The sequence below is a fragment of the Nerophis ophidion genome, linkage group LG09, assembly GCF_033978795.1.
Source record: "Nerophis ophidion isolate RoL-2023_Sa linkage group LG09, RoL_Noph_v1.0, whole genome shotgun sequence".
NCBI lineage: Eukaryota > Metazoa > Chordata > Actinopteri > Syngnathiformes > Syngnathidae > Nerophis > Nerophis ophidion.
Window position 1 is genome coordinate 48,879,414 of NC_084619.1, and position 25,897 is coordinate 48,905,310.

General features: G+C 39.9%; 1 protein-coding gene across 3 annotated transcripts in view; it reads left to right on the forward strand.

The window, feature by feature from the left end:
• Nucleotides 1-917: 917 nt before the first annotated feature.
• Nucleotides 918-25,897, forward strand: part of nvl (nuclear VCP like) — a 54,082-nt gene continuing 29,102 nt past the window's right edge. For 2 of the 3 annotated variants that reach the window (XM_061911115.1, XM_061911117.1), the window contains exons 1-9: nt 7,969-8,116; nt 12,116-12,212; nt 14,592-14,662; nt 14,965-15,017; nt 15,150-15,240; nt 15,323-15,377; nt 21,878-22,078; nt 22,181-22,289; nt 23,772-23,848. In XM_061911115.1, the coding sequence (XP_061767099.1) occupies nt 12,156-12,212; nt 14,592-14,662; nt 14,965-15,017; nt 15,150-15,240; nt 15,323-15,377; nt 21,878-22,078; nt 22,181-22,289; nt 23,772-23,848 (714 nt within the window). In that variant the 5' untranslated portion in view covers nt 7,969-8,116; nt 12,116-12,155. Of the gene's footprint in view, nt 1,372-7,968; nt 8,117-12,115; nt 12,213-14,591; nt 14,663-14,964; nt 15,018-15,149; nt 15,241-15,322; nt 15,378-21,877; nt 22,079-22,180; nt 22,290-23,771; nt 23,849-25,897 lie in introns of those variants that run through there. The other variant, XM_061911116.1, reaches the window with a different exon arrangement.

The window sequence follows — 25,897 nt, forward strand, 5'->3', positions numbered from 1 at the left end:
TTCCACTATTATTTACAAATAAATTCTTTAAAATTCCCTACAATGTGAATTCCTGGTTTTTTTTTTCACATTCTGTCTCTCACAGTTGAAGTGTATCTATGGTGAAAATTACAGACCTCTGTCATCATTTTAAGTGGCTGACTAAATACGTTATGCCCCACTGTATATGCCTGCCTTAAATGTAATTATGGAGTCGGGAAAGAAATGTTCTCATCACCAGATTGGGGATTGTAGATAGGCCGGATGTGACCAGACAATAACAGGACACACTTCCGGGTGAAAAGGGTTGTTGATGTTGTGGAAGTAAGTCTGATAATAAACTCGCCGGTTCAGAACTACTTTTCTCTCGCCTCCCAAAATTACATACCTTTTGTAGATATAAAACAAAACTTAACGTTTGTATAGTGGCGCGACCATTCTACCTGGGTTCCAAATTTGAAATTAGATCCTTCAGTCTGGGTCTTTTGGAAACGGGAACTGTTTGAATGGTGGATCACAAACACATATTCCTGAGTCGAAATTCATTGATTGATTGATTGAATGTTACCCATTGACCTATACAAGATGTCACCACTACCTGCTGCTGGCAGGCTGCTGCTGCTGCTGGCGTTGTAGCCATGGACATCTTCTTCCATGTCATGAACTTTGCTGGTTTAAGGAAAAGACGAGATGGCGCCCAAGGCTGATTATAGTGAACTTAAAAAAGCGATCGATACTCTGATCGAGGAAGTTGTTACAATCAAGGAGCAGCAGAAAACAATCATGGCCCTTGTTGTGCAGCTGGATCAGATAAGAGCTGACAATTCGGAGAAAGACAAGAAAATTGCAATTCTGGAGAACAGAGTTGCTGATTTTGAGCAGTATACACGGATCAATGACGTGATCATCACCGGACTTAGCATCAAACCCCGGTCTTACGCACGAGCTGTATAACCCCAGCAAATGGAGGGGAGCCGGCGGAGTTGGATGTCATTTCAATTGAGCGACAGGTAGCGGTCTTCATGCAGTCCAATGATATACAACTGGACTGTAACAGCATCGAAGCATGTCACCTTTTGCCCAGAAGAGGGACAAACGACAAGCCGATCGTTATCCTGAAATTTGTAAACAGGAAGCACAAGATCGCGTTGCTAAAACAGGGAAGGAAGCTAAAAGGAACAAACGTTTACATGAACGACCATTTGACCAAACGAAATGCTGATATAGCTCGAAAAGCACGCCAAATGAGGAGAGAGAAGAAAATTCTACAAACTTGGACAGCGAACTATAAAGTATTCATCAAACTCAACGGTACTCCGGAGAACGCCAAAGTGCTGGTGATTAGAAACGTGGAAGATCTGAACGAATATGACGTTTGAACTGGACTGTAAGGTAAAAGCGACTAAACACAACCATGACACACATTGACAATACGCAAGATGCAACCCATGACACGAGCCACATCATTCAGTTGATAAATGAATATGACAATGTACAGTTAATAGCATCCCAATACACTGAGCACCACCTACAAGACATGGAACAGGATATAGACCCGGACAATAATTTCCTCCTCAATATCAATGAGAACTGCTGCTACTATACCAATGAACAGTACAACCAGAATATTATTACTAAAGGCAAATTATCAATCATCCATTTTAATAGTAGAAGCTTAAATAGGAATTTCAAGGACATCAAGGACTATTTACACACATTTTCACAACCATTTAACATAATTGCAGTATCTGAAACTTGGATTAACAGTGAAAACGTGTCAGATTTTGAACTGGATGGTTATGATTTTATTAATATAAATGGACAAAACAAGGGGGGTGGAGGGGTGGCAATCTATGTGGATAGCACCTTGAGATTCAAACGTCTGGATGATATGACAACTGTGGTTGATAACCTACTTGAATGTCTAACGGTTGAAATTTGTATGGAAAAAAGTAGAAATGTCATTATTAGTTGTATATACAGATCACCAGGTGCAAGCATTGCACATTTCACAGATTGGATGGAATGCCTGTTTTCAAAGAAGAGTAATGTTAATAAAGCTGTCTTCATTTGTGGAGACTTTAATATCGACCTTTTAAATCCCAGTAAAAATAACGATATAGTTAATTTCATTGACACAATGTACAGTATAAGTTCATATCCCAAAATCACCAGACCTAGTCGAATTTCATCCCACTCTGCCACTCTAATCGACAACATGTTTACCAACGATATTGAAAATAAGACCGTAAGTGGGCTATTGATCAAAGATATCACTGACCACCTCCCAGTTTTTCTGATATTTGATGGTAACTACAGGACAAAAAAATTAGAAAAGCCAACCCAATACAGAAGAACGAGATCAGAGGAATCCATTAGTTCATTTAAACATGATTTACTGGAGCAGAATTGGGATGTAATATATGAAAATGGTGATGTTAATAGTGCGCACAATATATTTTTGAGAATATTTAGGTCATTATATGATAAAAATTGCCCAATAAAAGAATGCATCAGCAAAAGAAAGTATACTAATTGTCCTTGGATCACAAAGGGATTGCAAAATGCTTGTAAAAAGAAAAACACTCTTTACAGGGAATTTATAAGATTGAAAACAAAAGAAGCAGAAAATAAATATAAAAAATATAAAAACAAGTTAACTAATATTATGAGGTCAAATAAGAGGGATTATTATAAGAAATTACTAGATGATAATAAAAATAATATCAAAGGAATATGGAATTTATTCAACAGTATTATAAGAAACAGTACCCCTTCAAATAACTATCCAACGTATTTCATGAATGATGGTAAAGAAAATGATAATATTGAAGATGTAGCTAATGCCTTCAATAAATTCTTTGTAAGTATTGGACCCGAACTTGCAGCAAAAATCCCAGATCCACGGAAAACTGGTAAAAAAATGGAGGGATTGTTGGAGATAAATCTCAATTCTATGTTTTTAAATGCAGTGGGTGAAGAAGAAGTGTTGGATATTGTAAACAAATGTAAGAACAAAATGTCCACAGACTGCAATGACATTAGTATGGCATTGGTGAAAAATGTCATTACAGGAATATCAAAACCATTAACATATATCTGTAATCTGTCATTTCAAACCGGCACATTTCCGAATGAAATGAAAATAGCTAAAGTTATACCTCTGTTTAGAACTGGGAGCAAACATCACTTCACAAACTATAGACCCGTCTCTTTACTTCCACAATTCTCTAAAATATTAGAAAAACTATTCAATAACAGGTTAGATGCATTTATAGAAAAACATAATTTACTCCCTGACTGTCAATATGGGTTTAGATCAAACAGATCTACATCAATGGCAATCATTGAAACAATAGAGGAAATCACAAATGCCATAGACAAGAAACAATATGCAATGGGAATATTTATTGATCTAAAAAAAGCATTTGACACAATTAACCATGATATATTAATCAATAAAATGGAAAAGTATGGAATCAGGGGAGTTGTACTGGACTGGCTTAAAAGTTACTTAAATAAGAGACAACAGTTTGTGAAGTTGGGGAATTGCTGTTCATCGTGTTTGGACATTGCTTGTGGTGTCCCCCAGGGGTCAGTGTTGGGGCCAAAATTGTTCATCCTGTATATCAATGATATCTGTAAAGTGTCTACATTATTGAAATTAGTGTTATTTGCTGATGACACTAATATTTTTTGTTCAGGGGATGATTTAAATCAATTACAGGAAGTCATTATGGAAGAAATGAGTAAACTGAAAGCTTGGTTTGACTATAATAAATTGTCATTAAACCTGACTAAGACTAAGTTAATGCTGTTTGGAAAGAGGACACGTGAAACAAGGGTACAGATACAAATAGATGGGGTGGATATTGAAAGGGTTTTTGAAATAAAATTCCTTGGAGTTACAATTGACTATCAAATTAACTGGAAACCACATATAAAACATGTACAGTCTAAGCTGTCAAGAAGCATCTCAGTAATAAATATAGCAAAGCAGGTTCTAGATCACAAACCACTCCACATTCTCTACTGTTCATTAGTTTTACCATATTTAACCTACTGTGTGGAAGTCTGGGGAAATAATTATAAAAGCTCATTAAACTCAATAACTATACTTCAGAAAAGAGCTGTACGTATCATCAACAATGTTGGATATCTGGATCATACTCATTCACTATTCTTACAGTCAAAAATATTGAAATTTAATGATATTATTTTGTATCAAACTGCACAAATAATGTATAAATCCAAAATAAATAAACTCCCAGGAAGCATTCAAAAATTGTTCAGCACACGAGAGGGGGATTATAACTTAAGGGGAAATTTTAATTTCAAAATGCTTAGTTGTACAACGACCATCAAAAGTTTTTGTATTTCAGTCTGTGGAGTGAAACTATGGAATGGTTTGAATGTGGAGTTAAAGCAATGTCCAAACATAAACCAGTTTAAAAAGAAGTTTAGGTACATGGTATTCCAGAGGTACAGACATGAAGAAGGGCTTTGATATTGGGTTTCTTGTGTTACAAAAGAGTTAGGGGCTGCCCATTGAGGCACTGGTACTGCTGTTTTTTTGTTTTTTTTTCATGATACTATTTCCATGAGCACTTGTGGTAACGGTGTGGCTATGTATGTGTGTAGTGTGCATATGTATGTATATATTTATCATTTATTTATATACAAGCTCATTAAGTTTGTACATAGAGTGAACAAGGAAGTTCGAGCTCAGAGTAATTTATGATTTAAAGAAAAGGGGTGGGATTAAATAAGTGTATACTTCTTGTCACTCCTTTTCAAATATGTAGAAAAAAAAAATAATAATAAAAATAAAAAAGTCGAATGCTCATTTGTTTTTTTGTTTTTTTTATTCTCCATTGTTTTCATTTTGTTATAATAGCCGTTAAGGCTATAGCACTGTATTGGATCATGCTTGCTCTTGGTTTTTTTTGTTGTTGTTTTTTTTTTGCATATTTGAAATAAAAATATATCAATCAATCAATCAATCAAATTGAAACTTTTATTAGTAGATTGCACAGTACAGTACATATTCCGTAAAATTGACCACTAAATGGTAACACTCGAATAAGTTTTTCAACTTGTTTAAGTCGGCCGGGGTCCACATAATAAACCTCTCAATCATATAATAATCCTCTCAATCAAACAAGGCTAAATACCCAAGGACATACTTGCCAACCTTGAGACCTCCGATTTCGGGAGGTAGGGGCGTGGTCGGGGGCGTGGTAAAGAAGGGAGGCGTATATTTACAGCTGTTGTGTGCGCTGTTTTGTGCGCAGTTGTGCACTGCACTCTCTAAAAGCCATAGATGTTATTGTCACATATGCATGGTACAAATATATACCGTCAGCATAATACGGTCATCACACAAGTTAATCATCATAGTATATACATTGAGTTAAGTACATTATTTACAATCCGGGGGGTGGGATGAGGAGCTTTGATTGATATCAGTACTTCAGTCATCAACAATTGCATCTACAGAGAAATGGACATTGAAGTGTAGGTCTTACTTAGTAGGATATGTACAGCCACCAGAGAACATAGTGAGTTCAGATAGCATAAGAACAAGTATATACATTAGAAATACATTTGATTATTTACATTAGGTTATTTACAATCCGGGGATAGGGATGTGATATATTTGTACCATGAATTGATTATCGTGGACCTCGACTTAAACAAGTTGAAAAACTTATTTGGGTGGTACTATTTAGTGGTCAATTGTACGGAATATGTACTAAACTGTGCAATCTACTAATAAAAGTTTCAATCAATCAAAAATCACGTTAATCAATTCATGGTAAAAAAAAAAAAAAAAAAGTAATATGGTAAAAATAACACTCATGAATGTCACACATAGTTTGTTTCCATCTTGTGAGGTGGTATGTACAATTAGAACCATGAATTAATTAACATGGACCCCGACTTAAACAAGTTGAAAAACTTATTCAGGTGTTACCATTTAGTGGTCAACTGTACGTAATTGATTGATTCATTGGTTGAGACTTGTATTAGTAGATTGCACAGTACAGTACATATACCGTACAATTGACCACTAAATAGTATCACTCGAATAAGTTTTTCAACTTGTTTAAGTCGGAGTCCACTGTCCATGTTAATCAATTCATGGTAAATATACTGTGCAATCTATTAATAAAAGTTTCAGTCAATCAATCAATCAAAAACATCCCACAATTGCGCAAATTGTCTTCGGCATATTGACAAATATACACGAAGCGGAATAAACAATAATTCAGAAATATGTCTACTACTATTCACGCTAAAGAGTAAAAACAAACCACAAACTGAAGACGATTACTAAAAAAAAAAGTTTGGAGTCGCTTGGCTTTGTTTATCCCTTACGAACTTTGACCTCGATAAATTGGACATGCGCAGAAGCCAACTTCGAACTGGCCGGTCAAAGTATACCTGATGCGTATTTGACCTCAAGTAAAGTCATTTGTTTAGGGCAGGGGTCGGCAACCCGCGGCTCTGGAGCCACATGAGGCTCTTTGATCACTCTGGTGTGGCTCAGCTGTAAACTTGCCGACCTTCCCGAATTCACCGGGAGATTTCTGACCTCAGTGCCTTTACCTAAAATTGTCTGAGGTTTGCATACTGTGATTTTCACCCGGACAGCAACATTGAGAGCGGGCTGTGATGACATTATTCATAACATCTTCTAATTAATTTAGTTGTGTCCACTGTTACACAACACTATGTGCCTGCCTGCCGGTCACGTACTGTTTGAAAGCACCATTACAATCCTCAGGCGATTGCAAGGCATACTTGTTCAACAGCCATGCAGGTTACACTGAGGGTTGTGATATAAACAACTTCAACACTCTTACTAGTATGCGCCGCGTTGTGAACCCACACCAAAACAAGAATGACAAACACATTTCGGGAAAACATCCACACTGTAACACAACATAAACACAACATAACAAATACCCAGAATCCCATGCAACCCTGACTATTCCAGGCTCCATTATACACCCCGCTAGCACCAAACCGGAGTTGGGTGGAGTTGGAGGGGGCAGGGTTTGGTGCTAGCGGGGTGTATAATGGAGCCTGGAAGAGTCAGGGTTGCAAGGGATTCTGGGTATTTGTTGTGTTTATGTTGTTTTACTGTGCGGATGTTTTCCCGAAATGTATTTGTCATTCTTGTTTGGTGTGGGTTCACAGTGTGGCACATATTTCTAACAGTGTTAAAGTTGTTTAAACTGGCACCCTCAGTGTGAATTGTATGGCTGTTGAACAAGAATGATTTGCAGTCGCATGTGTGCGTCTGCAGAAGCCACATACAACACGTGACTCTTAAGCTGTTCGTAAAAGTTGTGTAGTTCTCTAAAGATAGTGTCGTCGTTTGTTGAATGGGTTCAACCCAGCAGACGTCCGAGAGAATAGTCACTCTGTAACCCGCGATCGAGTCTTCCGGACAAATCGGGAGGAACTGTATGCTTGATAACTCACTGGCCGCACTAACATCTATCCATCCATCCATTTCCTACCGCTTTTTTCCTTTGAGGTAACGGGGGGCGCTACAAACGGGCGGAAGGCGGCGTACACCCTGGACAAGTCGCCACCTCATCGCAGCACTAACATCTAATCTTCATATGTAATTGCGGGAGGCGTGTCTGAGACCCCTGGTTTAAACATAGCACAAAGCAAAAAAAAAAAAAAAAAACCTCTGTATACAGTGTTATTTCATTATAAATTCCAAGAGTCTTGTGGCTCCCATTATTTTCTTTATTTTATGAAATGGGTCAAAATGGCTCTTTGAGTGGTAAAGGTTGCGGACCCCCGTTTTGGGGGAAACCTTTGGAATCGGCTTCATCCATTTTAATATTAAGAAACTGGTAGAAAAAATCAAAACTCACTTAGATCGACGTCACTTTATTGTTGTCTGAATAATGTTTTCATACGTTCGTTCTCGCCCGGAGTTGTAACGACCCAATACACTTAGTTGCATTAATAGAAATGAACAGAGAGAGGCAGCAGAACATCCCAGTTGCCTGGATACCCACGAAGAAGAAACAAGGAAGTAGACGAGGCAAAAAGACAAACGTTGAATTATCACGTTGGTGAAATATCTTCAGCGCTTGGATTTCGGAAGGTAAGAAAATATATAATTTATGGTAAAAATAATAATGTTTTATGACAAAATACTTAGTCATCTGTGTGGTTTGAGTCGGACTTATTTTAACAATTATCCACGTTCGGGCACGTGTGTTTTAAAATGTTCATTTTAAAGTTAGAATATCAAGGCAGCGTCACCTCATGCATCGGCGCTTACTGTTATTTGTTGTAGAAAAATATTTTGTGGAAATCTAAATTTCCAAGAGTCATTATATAAGTAAACATTGATTGATTGATTGATTAAGTGTGTGTTGTTTTCCGCACATAAACATACACGCTTGTGTACACTAGAGAAGGCAATTTGTCTAATTATTGTGCTGAATGAAAGCGTGCGGGAGAAATGGGTGTTTTTCGAAGTGGAAGAGTGTCTGCCTGAATGTTTGATGATAGTTGTTTTAACAACTCTATCATGATGGCCTTTTTTAATATCTCGATATTTTTAGGCCAAATCGCGATACACGATATATATCTCGATGTTTTGCCTCAGCCTTGAATTAACACTTGATGTATATAATCACACCAGTATGATGATTCTATGTGTCTACATCTAAAGCCTACTGAAATGAGATTTTCTTATTTAAACGGGGATAGCAGGTCCATTCTATGTGTCATACTTGATCATTTTGCGATATTGCCATATTTTTGCTGAAAGGATTTAGTCGACAACATCCACGATAAAGTTCGCAACTTTCGGTGTTAAGAGAAAAGCCCTGCCTCTACCGGAAGTCGCAGACGATGACGTCACAAGTGTGGGGGCTCCTCACATATTCACATTGATTTTAATGGGAGCCTCCAACAAAAAGTGCTATTCGGACCGAGACAACAACAATTTCCCCATTCATTTGAGCGAGGATGAAAGATTTGTGTTTGATAGCGACGGACTACGAAAAAAAACAAAGTAAAAAAAAAACTACGCGATTGCATTGGGACAGATTCCGATGTTTTTAGACACATTTACTAAGATAATTCTGGGAAATCCCTTATCTTTCTATTGTGTTGCTAGTGTTTTAGTGAGTTTAATACTACCTGATCGTCGGAGGTGTGTCTCCACGGGTGTCTTGACGCCAATGTCTCAGGGGAGTCGACGGCAGCTATGAACGCCACAAGCTCAGCTTTTCTCCTGTAAGAAGCGACTTTTTAACCACAATTTTCTCACCGAAACCTGCTGGTTGACATTCCGTCTTGATTCATGTTCGCTTGACCGCGCTCTGATCCATAGTAAAGTTTCACCTCCAGGAATTTTAAACAAGGAATCACTGTGTGTTTGTGTGGCTAAAGGCTAAAGCTTCCCAACTCCATCTTTCTAATTTGACTTCTCCAATATTAATTGAACAAATTGCAAAAGATTCAGCAACACAGATCTCCAAAATACTGTGTAATTATGCCGTTAATGCAGACGACTTTTAGCTGTGTGTGTGTGCAGCGCTCATACTTCCTAAAAACCTGTGACGTCTTGCGTACACGTCATCATTACACAACGTTTTCAAGACGAAACTCCCGGGAAATTTAAAATTGTAATTTAGTAAACAAAAAAGGCCGTATTGGCATGTGTTGCAATGTTAATATTTAATCATTGCTATATAAGCTATCAGACTGCGTGGTGGGTAGTAGTGGGTTTCAGTAGGCCTTTAAAACATTCTTGTTCGTACTGCATGAATATATGCTCATTTTAAACTTTCATGCAGAGATGGAAATCACAACTAAGTCAATTTAGCAAAATTGTATTTTATTAAACAGTTATTAACAGGGATGGGAATTTTCAGCGGAATTCCACCGATTTTGGCGCCACCAGGGTCATTTCTGTGAATCGTTTAAATCCGGGGAGAAAATAATAGGAGGGGCTAGGTACTCGTGGTTTTTGTCTCTGCGTTGACCTAGTAATCAGTACAAGGCAGAGAATTCCCGCTAAAAATATAATGCCAATGTGTGAAGGCACCAGATTGGCTAGCTCTATCAGCTGACAACATCAACCAATGACATTGCCCGTTATAGGCGTCTTTACGCTTCGTTTGCCGACAATATCTAGTCCCTGATCCTCAATTATTGTGAGCGTTTCTGAACTCGTATTCTGTTTATATTGGTTGTGTTTATCAGCGACTAATCTGGAAAGAAAACACAGTAGCTCGCAATTAACATGTTTCTTCATCGACAAAACAGTTTCAGACATGGTTAAGCTTATTCAAGATAGGAATGCTTTATTAGCGAAAGATATTGATAAGGGCGTGAGAAACAAGTGGAACTGGGCATGGGTCGATATAGCTATCAAACTGAAGGTGAAGATTAACAACAATATCGTAGAAGTAGATGAACTGATCAGCGATTTCATTGCAAAGTGCGATGAACCGGGACATGCTCAGTGCTTATATTGCAAGGACTTTGTTAACTATGGATCTCGGAGAAAGGTGGCACTCTTTGACCACTCAAAATCGGCAAGGCATCTAAGTAAAGTGAGTTTACAGAGAATAATTCTGGTTAATCCATTTTTAGGCCTATTTTTGTCTATTATCCAAAAGTGTGCAAGAAATTGATATATGTGTAAACTTGTATACATAAATTTCATCACATGATACATTCTTATGAAAGTATTTGCTAATAGATGTGAAATTTTGGTCAGGAGAATATTGTTAGATTTTGACTTAAAATAGCAGGAAATGCATCCTAAGCTAACATAGTTTTTAAAAATTTTCAGGGGGGGCATGCCCCCCGTACCCCCCTAGCAGGCGAGTGCACCGCGTGCGGCCTTCCGCAAAGCGGTGTTTTAGGATTAACAAATTTTCCGCTGATTTTGTAAATCTTCATTCACTATCCCTATATTAAGCAGTGGCACAAAAATTAATGTCAGTTCCAAAACAGGACATGCAAGATTGTCAGATAAATTTTAAAACAAGCTATTAGTGCACTTTTGTGCAGGATGTCACCAAGATGACTTATCAAAACAACACTAAATTAAGGCGCTAAAAAGGACTATCCTAAATACTTCTTAGATGGAAATGTAAAAAAATTACAATATGAACTAAGTAGATAAAAGCTACAATAAGTACTTTGTGAACATTGGTCCAAATCTGGAGGAAAATATTCCGGATCCTGAGTAAGTTGAGGACTTGAATTACACCACAGATATAAACCCCAACTTTATGCTCCTAGAAGGAGTGCAAGAGGAAATATTCAATATTGTGAAAAAAGGTAAATCCAAGACCTCAACTGATTGCAACGAAATTAATATGAAAAGGACAAATGTTATTGAAGAGATTTCAGAACCTTTAGCATATATCAGCAACTTATCATTTCAAACAGGCAAATTGTCAGAATGAAAACAGCAAAAGTCGTACCGATTTATAAGACTGGAGACAAACACCAGTTTACAAACTACAGACCTGTTTCTCTACTGCCACAACTTTCTAAAATTATTAAAAAACTGTTTAAGAACAGATTGGACAAATTCCTAAATAAAAATGAAACAGACAACCAATACCGATACAGAGCCAGCATTTCAACATCAATGCCATTAATTGAAATAACGGAAAAAATCACCATTGCAATAGATAGCAAAAAGTGTGCTGCTGCTGTGTTTTATGGATTTTACAAAAGTATCTGACACAACCTATCAATGTGTAGAAGAAGTGTCGCAAAAGTTGCGTTTAAGAAAACAGCCTATCAAGTGTTTCTTCCTGATTAGGTACAGACAGACAACTTAAAATACACGTACGCAGATCTGAATACACACTTTCTGATTGATATACAAACACACAAATTAGTACACACGCACGTGAAAATTGAGATACATATTTGCAAAGTAATTTACAAAATAATTACAAATAATTTGCTACAACAATACTTCCATCGTTTTTTTTCTGTTTTGTGTGTGTATGCAGCAGGCATGCCTTTAGCATGCACACGGACATCAGCTGAAGTGAGACAAATAAGTACGCTGAAAAAACTTATTCTTCATATGTGTCAAATTTCTTTCTCATTGTAGTGTCCTGTAAGACTGCTGTAATTTGATAAACAAAGCAGACATGAAGAACCGGGGTGGTGGCATGCTCGACGGTCGGCTCAAACACAGATTGGAACAGGTATGTCTGCTGCTTCTCATTGGCTGACTTTCCCACCTAAAGGGGAACTGCACTATTTTTTGAATTTTGCCTGTTGTTCACGTTGCATTTCACAGATTATTTTTGGGTCTACAGCCAATGTTATTGTTTTGTTTTTGTTGTAGGCGCTGTTTACGAGTACGCATGCTGTTTCCTGTCTTTACCAAAATATAATCATAGATGTCAAAATTGTGTGTGTGCTGAAAGCTTCATTTATGATTGCTGCCTTTGGTAAAAACGAGACTCATAGATTTTGCTCACATTTGTTTTCTTTTATTTAGACTTGTTAGAGTGTTTTTCGAAACACTCAAAGCAAAAATATGTTTTAAGAAATACAAATAATATCAAGATAATACTTCAATGGGAAATACTAAATGTTATAAGTATATCAAACAAACCTTTAACGAAGTGATCATTGCAAACTCTTGCATTCTTCGACTCTGCTCCCTTGGACTGGAGTGCATGCTACTTTTTTTGTCGTCATTTTGTAAAATCTTGCACTCTTACGCCTTTTATGATTACCTTTCGAGGAACACTGAGAAAACGTTTATCCTTGTCGTGATTTGAACGGTTCATACAGCCGAAAACCACACAAGCATAGGGTGTTTTTATTTAAGAAAGACTAAATGGCCCCTAGTCTCTAAATGGCACCTAGTCCCCATTGAGAACAGACGCTGGCTTAAACACCACGCATATGCAATAGAGCTGGACGTTAGCCAGATGTGTCGTCATTTAAAACCAAGCAGTCGTGCCCATAAAATCTAATAAGTAACTACTCAAAAACCGCCGACACTCAATTTGTAGAGCAGTTTATTTATATTTTGCGACTTGAATCATAAACAATTATTACTTATATTGTTGTTATAAGCGCCAACGCTGACAAACTATATCAGTGCCGTGATCACTAGTTTATGTGGCTATGTTGACATCGGTTGGTGAGCTTCTTCCCCGGCTCTGTGCTCGTGAAAGTTTATTGTAGATCATAAATCATGCATCTCACCTCAATAGTAAAACAATGAGGATAAAATCAGATAAATTGGTACACTTTGACAGCCAATTTAGACCGCGAAATGGCAAGAAAAAACATGAGAAGACTTTTGGTTCCCCCCTTTTCCTTGTGAGGATTATGAGTCATTTTTCATCTAAACAGAAATATACCAAATTCTATTAGTTTGCATTCAAGTGACAGAAAACACTATACAGTAAGTGATGTTTTATTATGTTCATTGGCTCTCATAAAGTCTGCAGAAAGTTAAGTAATCAGTGATGTTGAAGAAAAATACTAACGTTGTGATGGGTTTTTCAAATTAATTAAGCGTATGCTTAAAATGAGCAAAATGCGTAAATTACATGTTGTTATGAATGTGTCTGTTACTAAATCACATAAATAACGTACTTACAGCATGTATATAAAACCTTAACGGAGTTGTTTGGATCTTTTTTTAAGGCGGAATAAAGCCACCCTCATAGGCTCCCTTGTAAGCGGACTTTTGATTGCATTTATTTACTCGTTAGAATGCATAAAAAAAGAAAAATATTTGTGTTCTTCTCTTCGATACGAATTGTGGATGATGCAAAATTCCTCCCCAAAATGCAGTTCCTCTTTTAAGCCTAAGATACACTCTCACATCACATAGCATCCCTTCAGATGGCGTCTCCGTTTGTTTTGTTTTTTTATCAGGACTATTCAACTACATAATAAAGAAGTAAAGAAGGCCGCGGTTTTAAGGACCGCGAATAAAAATGTCGATGTTTCGTCACAAAGTGCTTCCGCAGGTTATATTCTTTTGAGACTCTGTTTACTTAATTGCAAAGTAAACACATCGGCTTTCATACTGCACTGTCAAAAATTCATTATTGTATTCGTTTCCAACATACACAGCTGGACAGATAGTTAACAGCATGAAGAAACAAAAGCATCAGAAGTTTTTCGCGGTTTTATGTTGTTTCTTTTGAAATATTTTGAAATATTTTCCTTCCTCAGTTAATGCATGTGCCGATAACAAATTTTGCTCGATGATATATTGACCTACAAATTATTGCTTACGTCGTCGCAACATCCTGTTCCGGCAGTGCTGTTTTGGTGATCAAAGTCGTGTGTGGCAGCGTCTATTCAGCCGTTCCACTGCTCTACTGTCAAACATGAAACAGCAGTACAGGACAGTAAAAGTACTAACTGGAGCTGGATTAGAATAAAATACAGCGCTCCCAGTTTTTGGCATGGTGCCTGAAACACGAGGAAACGGAACAATTTGTTGTCTTCCTGCCTTAGCCACTGAATGTGATTCAGTACCTGCATTTGCTTTATGCCTTGAGTTTGTGTTTACATTTAAAGCTCAGGGTTTACATTTTGTTTTTCAGTATTTGGTTTCTTACACAAATGAGCATGTGGATCTATCAACTGTAGCCCTGGAACTTCAGAAGCAGTACAGGTATGTTTGTGAGATCGGTCTGCATCGCGCCGGGGCATTGGCTTAGCATTGTTATCAAGAAGGTTTCGATCAGCTCAGGCCTTTTTTTTATTATTGTGTTTGTGTCGAATTTTCTTCTTGTTTACCCAATGGTATTTTTTCTAGGATAAAAAAAATATATATATTTTTGTTGCAATAAATGATAACACTGTTAAAGGGGCTAAAGTCACAAAAATCAGCACAAGTTAAACACTTTGTTCAACAAATGTGTATTGTGTTTCTTGTAAATGTTCCTCTAATAATTCATGTTTTGATGAATTTAGAATGGAGTATGGCAGAAGAAACAAGATAGCATTTCGAATTCAAGTTGAGAAAAGTAAGTAATTGTTTTATTATTTGCTTGAATGTAATGTTCAAGTGTATGTAATGAATGTATTTTAGGTTTTTTTTTTGTTATAACTATATAAATTATTTCAATAGTTATCGTTTCCAATGGTTTTGCTCTTAGTATATCAAGCAATAAAAATGGAGTCTGAACTGGAAGAGTTTGAAGCAAAGCACCTGACGGAGAGAGCCAAGATTATCCCAATCGAATCCAGGTAATTTCTGTACTGTATCTACAGTGCATTTTCGTTTTTGTGTGAGGGCTTTTTGAATAGAATTCAATTCTTATTTTTCTAGTGACAACGACTGCAGCAGCAGTTCAGAAGATGTACTGGGTGCTCCAGAGAAAAGTGTAAGTCATTAACCAATTTGCATAATAAGCCACGACGCAAAACTCAGCATTTGTGTGTGGGTGAGTAATACTGAACTGTTTGGTTTTTGTCATTTGCGACATTATCGCATGTCTTACTTAAAGGGGAGCTGCACTTTTTTTGGAATTTTGCCTATCGTTCACAATCCTTATGAGCGACAATAACACAAAAGTTTTTTGTTTTTTTTACATTCTAACATTTAAAAATTGGCTTGTTGTTGGTTGCTAACAATGCAGCTAATGGGAGCAATAAATTATACCACTAAATCACTTAAAAATGCATTAAAAAAAAATCAACATTTACCTCCGAACACTGAGAAACAATTTTTCTAGTGTAGTAACACATCCGCATGCTTTAGTAGTAGCCATAAAAGCTAGCTACGGAAAGAGAAAAGCTAGCTTCTACGACAACACAAATCGAGTTTATGTTCGTAATGCACAATGCTGCAAGAGGATTAGCCAACATTTCATGTTTTGTTTGAACACAGCAAGCCAGAAAACCGATATACTGTAGGTTACGTGCTGTGTGTATCATGATCAGTAATAAAGTGTGACTTACTCGATGGACAGTTGTGCATTTGGTCAAGCTGGTCAGGGACGTTTTGCCCCGGTTTACTTAGGTAAGAACTCCATTTTTTGTCAAAATAGCTTGGCTTCATGTTTTACATTTATAGTGTCAAAGTTACTTTGACCTCAATCTTTTGGCTCCCATCTGCTCCAGTGTTTCACCCTTCCTTTGTGCTTGCTTGTATAAGTAGTAGTTCATCCTCAGTACATTCAGCTTCAAAAAGATAATGTTGCGAATCCTCATCTGTCCAAAAATGGTTGTCTTTGTTGTCTGTCATCGATTCCGCTTATACTGGTTAGAAAACAAACAAGTTTTTTTGAGTAAGTAAAACACACATTTGTTGCAGAAAGTGCTCTAAAGAAATCAGACCAAATGACCAAAATACGGTAAAGAGTGTACATATTACATATTGTTATGAGCGTGTCTGTGACTGCGTTATATATAAAAGTGCAGTGTGTATATAAAATGCTGGAGGGTTTTGAAGTTGTTTTAGAGGGTTTTGAAAGCTACAACGATGACTCCCATTAGTCGCATATTTCAAGCGTTTATCATCTTTAAAATCCATCCATCCATCCATCATCTTCCGCTTATCCGAGGTCGGGTCGCGGGGGCAGCAGCCTAAGCAGGGAAGCCCAGACTTCCCTATCTCCAGCCACTTCGTCTAGCTCTTCCCGGGGGATCCCGAGGCGTTCCCAGGCCAGCCGGGAGACATAGTCTTCCCAACGTGTCCTGGGTCTTCCCCGTGGCCTCCTACCAGCTGGACGTGCCCTAAACACCTCCCTAGGGAGGCATTCGGGTGGCATCCTGACCAGATGCCCGAACCACCTCATCTGGCTCCTCTCGATATGAAGGAGCAGCGGCTTTACTTTGAGTTCCTCCCGGAGGGCAGAGCTTCTCACCCTATCTCTAAGGGAGAGCCCCGCCACCCGGCGGAGGAAACTCATTTCGGCCGCTTGTACCCGTGATCTTATCCTTTCGGTCATGACCCAAAGCTCATGACCATAGGTGAGGATGGGAACGTAGATCGACCGGTAAATTGAGAGCTTTGCCTTCCGGCTCAGCTCCTTCTTCACCACAACGGATCGATACAACGTCCGCATTACTGAAGACGCCGCACCGATCCGCCTGTCGATCTCACGATCCACTCTTCCCCCACTCGTGAACAAGACTCCTAGGTACTTGAACTCCTCCACTTGGGGCAGGGTCTCCTCCCCAACCCGGAAATGGCACTCCACCCTTTTCCGGGCGAGAACCATGGACTCGGACTTGGAGGTGCTGATTCTCATTCCGGTCGCTTCACACTCGGCTGCGAACCGATCCAGTGAGAGCTGAAGATCCCGGTCAGATGAAGCCATCAGGACTACATCATCTGCAAAAAGCAGAGACCTAATCCCGTGGCCACCAAACCGGATCCCCTCAACGCCTTGGCTGCGCCTAGAAATTCTGTCCATAAAAGTTATGAACAGAATCGGTGACAAAGGACAGCCTTGGCGGAGTCCAACCCTCACTGGAAATGTGTCCGACTTACTGCCAGCAATGCGGACCAAGCTCTGACACTGATCGTACAGGGAGCGGACTGCCACAATAAGACAGTCCGGTACCCCATACTCTCTGAGCACTCACCACAGGACTCCCCGAGGGACACGGTCGAATGCCTTCTCCAAGTCCACAAAGCACATGTAGACTGGTTGGGCAAACTCCCATGCACCCTCAAGAACCCTGCCGAGAGTATAGAGCTGGTCCACAGTTCCACGACCAGGACGGAAACCACACTGTTCCTCCTGAATCCGAGGTTCGACTATCCGGCGAAGCCTCCTCTCCAGTACACCTGAATAAACCTTACCGGGAAGGCTGAGGAGTGTGATCCCACGATAGTTGGAACACACCCTCCGGTCCCCCTTCTTAAAGAGAGGGACCACCACCCCGGTCTGCCAATCCAGAGGTACCGCCCCCGATGTCCACGCGATGCTGCAGAGTCTTGTCAACCAAGACAGCCCCACAGCATCCAGAGCCTTAAGGAACTCCGGGCGGATCTCATCCACCCCCGGGGCCTTGCCGCCGAGGAGCTTTTTAACTACCTCAGCCCCAGAAATAGGAGAGTCCACTGCAGCTTCCCCAGGCACCGCTTCCTCAAAGGAAGACGTGTTGGTGGGATTGAGGAGGTCTTCGAAGTATTCCCTCCACCGATCCACAACATCCACAGTCGAAGTCAGCAGAACACCATTCGCACCATACACGGTGTTGATAGTGCACTGCTTCCCCTTCCTGAGGCGGCGTATGGTGGTCCAGAATCGCTTCGAAGCCGTCCGGAAGTCGTTTTCCATGGCTTCCCCGAACTCTTCCCATGTCCGAGTTTTTGCCTCCGCGACCGCTAAAGCTGCACACCGCTTGGCCCGTCGGTACCCGTCCACTGCCTCCGGAGTCCCATGAGCCAAAAGAACCCGATAGGACTCCTTCTTCAGCTTGACGACATCCCTCACTGCTGGTGTCCACCAACGGGTTCTGGGATTACCGCCACGACAGGCACCAACAACCTTGCGGCCACAGCTCCAATCAGCCGCCTCGACAATAGAGGTTCGGAACATGGTCCACTCGGACTCAATGTCCCGCACCTCCCTCGTGACATGTTCAAAGTTCTCCCGGAGGTGTGAATTGAAACTCTCTCTGACAGGAGCCTCTGCCAGACGTTGCCAGCAGACCCTCACAATGCGTTTGGGCCTGCCAGGTCTGTCCGGCATCCTCCCCCACCATCGCAGCCAACTCACCACCAGGTGGTGATCGGTAGAAAGCTCCGCCCCTCTCTTCACCCGAGTGTCCAAAACATAAGGCCGCAAATCCGATGACACAACTACAAAGTCGATCATGGAACTGCGGCCTAGGGTGTCCTGGTGCCAAGTGCACATATGGACACCCTTATGTTTGAACATGGTGTTTGTTATGGACAATCCGTGACGAGCACAAAAGTCCAATAACAAAACACCACTCGGGTTTAGATCCGGGCGACCATTCTTCCCAATCACGCCTCTCCAGGTTTCACTGTCGTTGCCAACATGAGCGTTGAAGTCCCCCAGTAGGACAAGGTAATCACCTGGGGGAGCACTTTCCAGTACTCCCTCGAGTGTGCCCAAAAAGGGTGGGTATTCTGAACTGCTGTTTGGTGCGTAAGCACAAACAACAGTCAGGACCCGTCCCCCCACCCGAAGGCGAAGGGAAGCTACCCTCTCGTCCACTGGGTTGAACTCGAACGTGCAGGCTTTGAGCCAGGGGGCAATGAGAATTGCCACCCCAGCCCGTCGCCTCTCACTGCCGGCAACGCCAGAGTGGAAGAGGGTCCAGTCCCTCTCGAGAGAACTGGTTCCAGAGCCCTTGCTGTGCGTCGAGGTGAGTCCGACTATATCCAGCCGGAACTTCTCTACCTCGCGGACTAGCTCAGGCTCCTTCCCCCCAGTGAGGTGACGTTCCACGTCCCAAGAGCTAGCTTCTGTAGCCGAGGATCGGACCGCCAAGTGCCCTGCCTTCGGCTGCCGCCCAGCTCACAATGCACCCGACCTCTATGGCCCCTCCTATGAGTGGTGAGCCCATTGGTGGGATGACCCACGTTGCCTCTTCGGGCTGTGCCCGGCCGGGCCCCATGGGGACAGGCCCGGCCACCAGGCGCTCGCCATCGTGCCCCAACTCCGGGCCTGGCTCCAGAGCGGGGCCCCGGTGACCCGCGTCCGGGCGAGGGAAATCTGAGTTCATTTTGTTGTAATTCCATAGAAGTCTTTGAGCTGCTCTTTGTCTGATCACTCACCTAGGACCTGTTTGTCTTGGGATACCCTACCAGGGGGCATGAAAGCCCCCAGACAACATAGCTCCTAGGATCATTGGGACACGCAAACTCCTCTACCACGGTAAGGTAGCAGCTCAGAGAGGAGATCTTTAAAATCCTAAAAATAAAATGTGTGTTTTTGTCCGTCATAATGATTGTGAACAATTGGCAAACAAATTCCAAAATAAGTGCAGTTTCCCTTTAACAAAAGAACATTTAAATTATTGACTTAGTGGCTTACCGTATTTATTTATAAATACGGTAAGTTAAAGTTTTGTGATTGTTGTTAGCGCCTAGTATTACCCACTTAGAATGGAAGTTCCTTGTTGTGTGATGATAACTTAGCTGTTACTAGAGATGTGTGTCCCTTTTCAATCCAAGCAGCTAAACAATTTAACTCTGTATTGCAATTATATACTGCAGCATCCTGCGATAAAGATGTATATTACAATATATTGTTTGGTACATAAATGATGATAAAACCATTTCAGAATAGGTCACAAAAGTTCCTAAATTTGGCAGGCGACATATTTCGTAATTTCTGGTTGTATTAATTTTTCTAAACTATTTTTAAACTATTGGTTTATCCACTGTTAATATCTGGTTACTTTTTGTTGTAAGATGGTTCTATCTACATTTACGTTAAAATATTATTGGTACTTATACAAGTACAACCCATTTATTCTTCTGTTCTTTTAATACTCTACATTAGTTTTGGGTGATACAACACATTTTGGATATCTATCCAATACCAAGTAATTACAGGGGCAGTATTGGTCATACCAATGCTGATACTGATACAAATTTTTTTCAGATAATTTAATTATACACATTTTCGATCACAATTATAATGAGACAAAAACACAGGATTACGGTCTAACAATATCAATTAAATATTCAAATATTTTCATATATCCTTTAATTACGTATAATATTTTGGGCAGATTAAAGTCAATATTCCAAACAATGAAAAATAAGCAAAAACTACTATTGGCTTTGAATGAAATAGTTTGATTTTTGACCTTGACGTCCTCATGTGTCCATAGTCATTTCCTGCGTTTGTAAACCACGACAAAAATTACAAAAAAAATATTTTGTGACGGTTAAAATTTCGATCAGATTACACTGATAGTATGTTTGGAATCTTTACTGACGATACAGTATTGCTTATTCTATCCTGTGTAGTGTAGCATGTTTAGCTATTTTTGTCACTGACAGTGAGGACAATGCTTTGCATTGCGGATGTGGCCAATGGCTTTTTGCTGTCAGCAGAACGAATATATAATCAACATGCATTATCACAATATGAAAATAGTATTAAATGTTATATTGTCAACATTTAGATAATTTGTATTGTATATCATCGACATCATTGATTGTCAAACTTGTTTCACCAGGTACTATCTCATAATTAATTTGGCTCTCCAAGTACCACCATAACGACCAACATAAAATACAGTAACGTAATAGGCCTAAGTATTAATTAAAAAAGAGACGGAGGTTTTATTTAATACGTTTATTTATTATTTTTGCCCACTCGAAACATTACACCTACTCAGTGGCCTAGTGGTTAGAGTGTCCGCCCTGAGATCGGTAGGTTGGAAGTTCAAACCCCGGCCAAGTCATACCAAAGACTATAAAAAAATGGGACCCGTTACCTCCCTGCTTGGCACTCAGCATCAAGGGTTGGAATGGGGGCTTAAATCACCATAAATGTAAATATATCCGTGGCTGGTCGGCACAAAAAAATTGTACTAATAGCTTGCATGGTAAACAGCTAGCATTAACTTCACAGCAAAGTTCATTAAAGCCATTGCAAGAGGAACAATGACAGATTCAGTAGTACAACATTTAAATTAGCTTACAGGAGCTAAGGATGTAGCTGTATTAAGTATGAAGGTAAGGGACCTATAGAATAGTTCTCAGACCAAAGATATACATTTTTTCCGTGACAGAGAATAAGGTTGTAAAGTTTTAATATATGTACGATAGAAGTATCGTTGGTTGTGGTGGTAATATGCTGCACACTAACTAAGGTAGGCCTCTATGTAAGCTTCTAAAAGCTATATATTTAAACAACCCAATGTTTATTTCCACCTACAGAGCAGCAGTCACATGAACAGCTCTCTTACTTCTCTGTACCGAAAAGGATCCTCTGACGTGAGCACCTACTCCTCTATTAAAGAGCCGTCTGCTACAAGTCAAACATGTGCAGGAGGTTGGTTCATCGATAAAGGCCAACGTCCTGCAAAGGCCGACATCTTCGTGGACCTTGGTGAAGATCAGCAAATTAAGGCAGTAAATGTAAGTACTGCACGCTTATCTGCTTGGGAATATTAATTAACGGTATTAGTAAAATACAATGTGATAGACCTTTATAGAACTTTGCTGTTATCTCATCTACAGAAAGATGATTCCATGTTGGAGTCTGGGGGATCTTACAAAAGGGCAGTCAAAAGGAAAAAGAAGTCCGCTAAAGAGCCTGACCAAGAACAAACAAAAAGAGAGAAGAAAGGTACTCCTATCTTTAACGCACGTTAGTAAAACAGATGGTTGCAATTTTGCTAAGCAGATTGGGGGTTATGTATTTTCTGTGTCCAAAAGTATAGTTCACCATTCATTTTCTTTCCTACTTATGAGTTAACCATTTATTTGTATTCCATCCATCCATTTTTCTACATGCCAAAAACATGCACCTGGGGATAGGTTGATTGACAACACTAAATGGTCCCTAGTGTGTGAATGTGAGTGTGATGTCTGTCTATCTGTGTTGACCCTGCGATGAGGTGGCGACTTGTCCAGGGTGTACCCCGCCTACTGCCCGAATGCAGCTGAGATATGCTCCAGCGACCCCAAAAGGGACAAGCGGTAGGAAATGGATGGATGGATGGCATTTTCTACCGCTTGTCCTGCTCGGGGTTGCGTTGGGTGCTTAAGCCTATCACAGCTGCATTCGGGCGGAAGGCGGTGTACACCCTGGACAAGTCACCACCTCATCGCAGGGCCAACACAGATACACAGACAACATTCACATATTTTTCAATACGGAACTTTTAGTTCGGTACTGCAGTCACAGATTGTACACACAAAGTGTTCATTCGCCCTTGAAACACATTTTACGTGAAGGCAAAGATTTCATGCACCTCCACAATACCCAACATTGGACAAAAACAGTACAGCCCTGCCTTTGGCTGGCAGGAGAGGTCAACAAAGGAGAAAGAAGCCAGAGCAGGAAACCTCTTCCCTTGTTAAAGTGACGCCTTCCCTATGTAACATGTAAACGGACAAAGAGAGGAGGATAAGACAAAAGCAGTGTGGCGTCATTGTTTAGTAGAAGCCAGAACTAAACTAGGAAAGCAAAGACCTCTGCCATGCCCTACCTCCTAATAAAAAAAGAAGAAAGCTTCACCCACCTTTCCTGGTGTATCAATGTGACTGAATGTTAGGTGGTGGGCTGAGAGGGCGTTGGCACAAATTGGCTGCCACGTGTGTCTGTGGACTGAATGTATATTGGGATGTCATTGTAAATCCCATCAATTAACATTATTGTTTCCAAGTGTAGAGCAACACAGTGGAACAGGGGTTAGTGCATGTGCCTCACAATACGAAGGTCCCGAGTGGTCTTGAGTTCAATCCCGGGCTCTAGATCTTTCTGTGTGGAGTTTGCATGTTCTCCCCATGACTGCGTGGGTTCCCTCCGGGTACTCCGGCTTCTTCCTACTTCCAAAGACATGCACCTGGGGATAGGTTGATTGGCAACACTAAATTGGACCTAGTGTGTGAATGTGAGTATGAATGTTGTTCGTCGACATGTGTTGGCCCTGCAATGAGGTGGTGACTTGTCCAGGGTGTACCCCACCTTCAGCCCAAATCCAGCTGAGATATGCTCCAGCGCCCCCCTTGATCCCAAAAGGGGCAAGCGGTAGAAAATGGATCGATGGATGGGTTTCCAAGTGTAATAATATGAATGTTTCATGAATTATGTCTTTTCTCTTAGCAAAATCCAACACAACGAAGCTGCAGTATCCCACTGTAAAGTTTGAAGACGTTGGTGGTAATGAAGGCACATTAACGGTTTGTGACATTTTCACCTTTCCCATGATAATAATAATGATAATAATGATGTCATTTTACTGGACGCATCACATTTTTGGTTCCTATCAAAATTGTCTGGTTTTGTTGCTATAAGGCAGGAGTGCCCAAACCTTTTGACCCTGGCGTCACATTGGTTTAAAATAATTTGGTCGGTGGCAGCATCTTTACATTGTATTTTCCAGACTATAAGCTGCTACTTTTTTCCACAGTTTGAACCCTGTGGCTTATGTAACTAATTAATGGAATTTTCTTCACTAACCACCATGATTTTGTATTCGACAAATGGTTTTCAGACAACTCTGACAGAGACAGTAAAAAGGTGTGTTATTGTTTGTGCTATGCCGCCCTCTTTGGATGAGTTCGCTCAAAGCAAGTGTTGTGGGTTAAAAAATGTACTTCAATCTTGTTCCTTGAACCAGAAGTATTCTTTCATAGCGTTTCTGCTTGATAGGATTCTTCCTTCATCACTCACGTTCACAAGTTGAACAGTATAACAAACAGTTCATATTCACTAAACCGTCCCGTGTGTGATGTCTGTAGGAGTGTTTTAATGCATATTTGTACATGTCAACATAATGTTATCAACTAAACATGTTAGCATTAATGTAATGCCAACATGTTTACAAGTGTCTGTGTTAGTATTATACATTTACAATAGCATTATTTTTGTATTGTTTCAGTTTCTTAAATTTTGTAAATGTTTACAAAAGCTTTTGTACAGGTACAGTGGGGCACTAAAGTATTTAGTCAGCCACCGATTGTGCAATTTCTCCCACTTAAAATGATGACAGAGGTCTGTAATTTTCATCATAGGTACACTTCAACTGTGAGAGACAGAATGTAAAAAAAAATCCAGGAATTCACATTGTAGGAATTTTAAATAATTTATTTGTAAATTATGGTGGAAAATAAGTATTTGGTCAACCATTCAAAGCTCTCACTGATGGAAGGAGGTTTTGGCTCAAAATCTCACGATTCATGGCCCCATTCATTCTTTCCTTATCACGGATCAATCGTCCTGTCCCCTTAGCAGAAAAACAGCCCCAAAGCATGATGTTTCCACCCCCATGCTTCACAGTAGGTGTGGTGTTCTTGGGATGCAACTCAGTATTCTTCTTCCTCCAAACACGACGAGTTGAGTTTATACCAAAATGGATACATGGATGATACAGCAGAGGATTGGGAGAATGTCATGTGGTCAGATGAAACCAAAATATAACTTTTTGGTATAAACTCAACTCGTCGTGTTTGGAGGAAGAAGAATACGGAGTTGCATCCCAAGAACACCATACCTACTGTGAAGCATGGGGGTGTAAACATCATGCTTTGGGACTGTTTTTCTGCTAAGGGGACAGGAAGATTGACCATGTTAAGGAGAGAATGAATGGGGCCGTGTATCGTGAGATTTTGAGCCAAAACCTCCTTCCATCAGTGAGAGTTTTGAATGGTTGACCAAATACTTATTTTCCACAATAATTTACAAATAAATTCTTTATAATTCCTACAATGTAAATTCCTGGATTTTTTTTCACATTCTGTCTTTTACAGTTGAAGTGTACCTATGATGAAAATTACAGTTGAAGTGTACCTATCATGAAAATTACAGACCTCTGTCATCATTTTAAGTGGGAGAACTTGCACAATCGGTGGCTGACTAAATACTTTTTTGCCCCACTGTGTGTGTGTGTGTGTGTGTATATATATATATAGATATATAGATATATAGAGAGCGATAGATAGATATTTTTAGATAATTTTTGTACCAACCCTGTTACAGTACTATATTATTGTGCTCAATTAATTGGATATATGATAACATTTAAAATTAAATGTACCCATAAGCTTTCTACATACAGTAAGTGTGCACACAAATGTGTTCTTTATTTAAGCACCTTTTACTGTTGGAAATGTATTTTAAACTTGCAGTGAACACCCTGTCTAAACTTTTCTGTGCAAGACCAAATGAATGTGCAATTGTGATTTGATAACTTATCAAAAAAAAATTTATATCACATTTTGTTGACATTT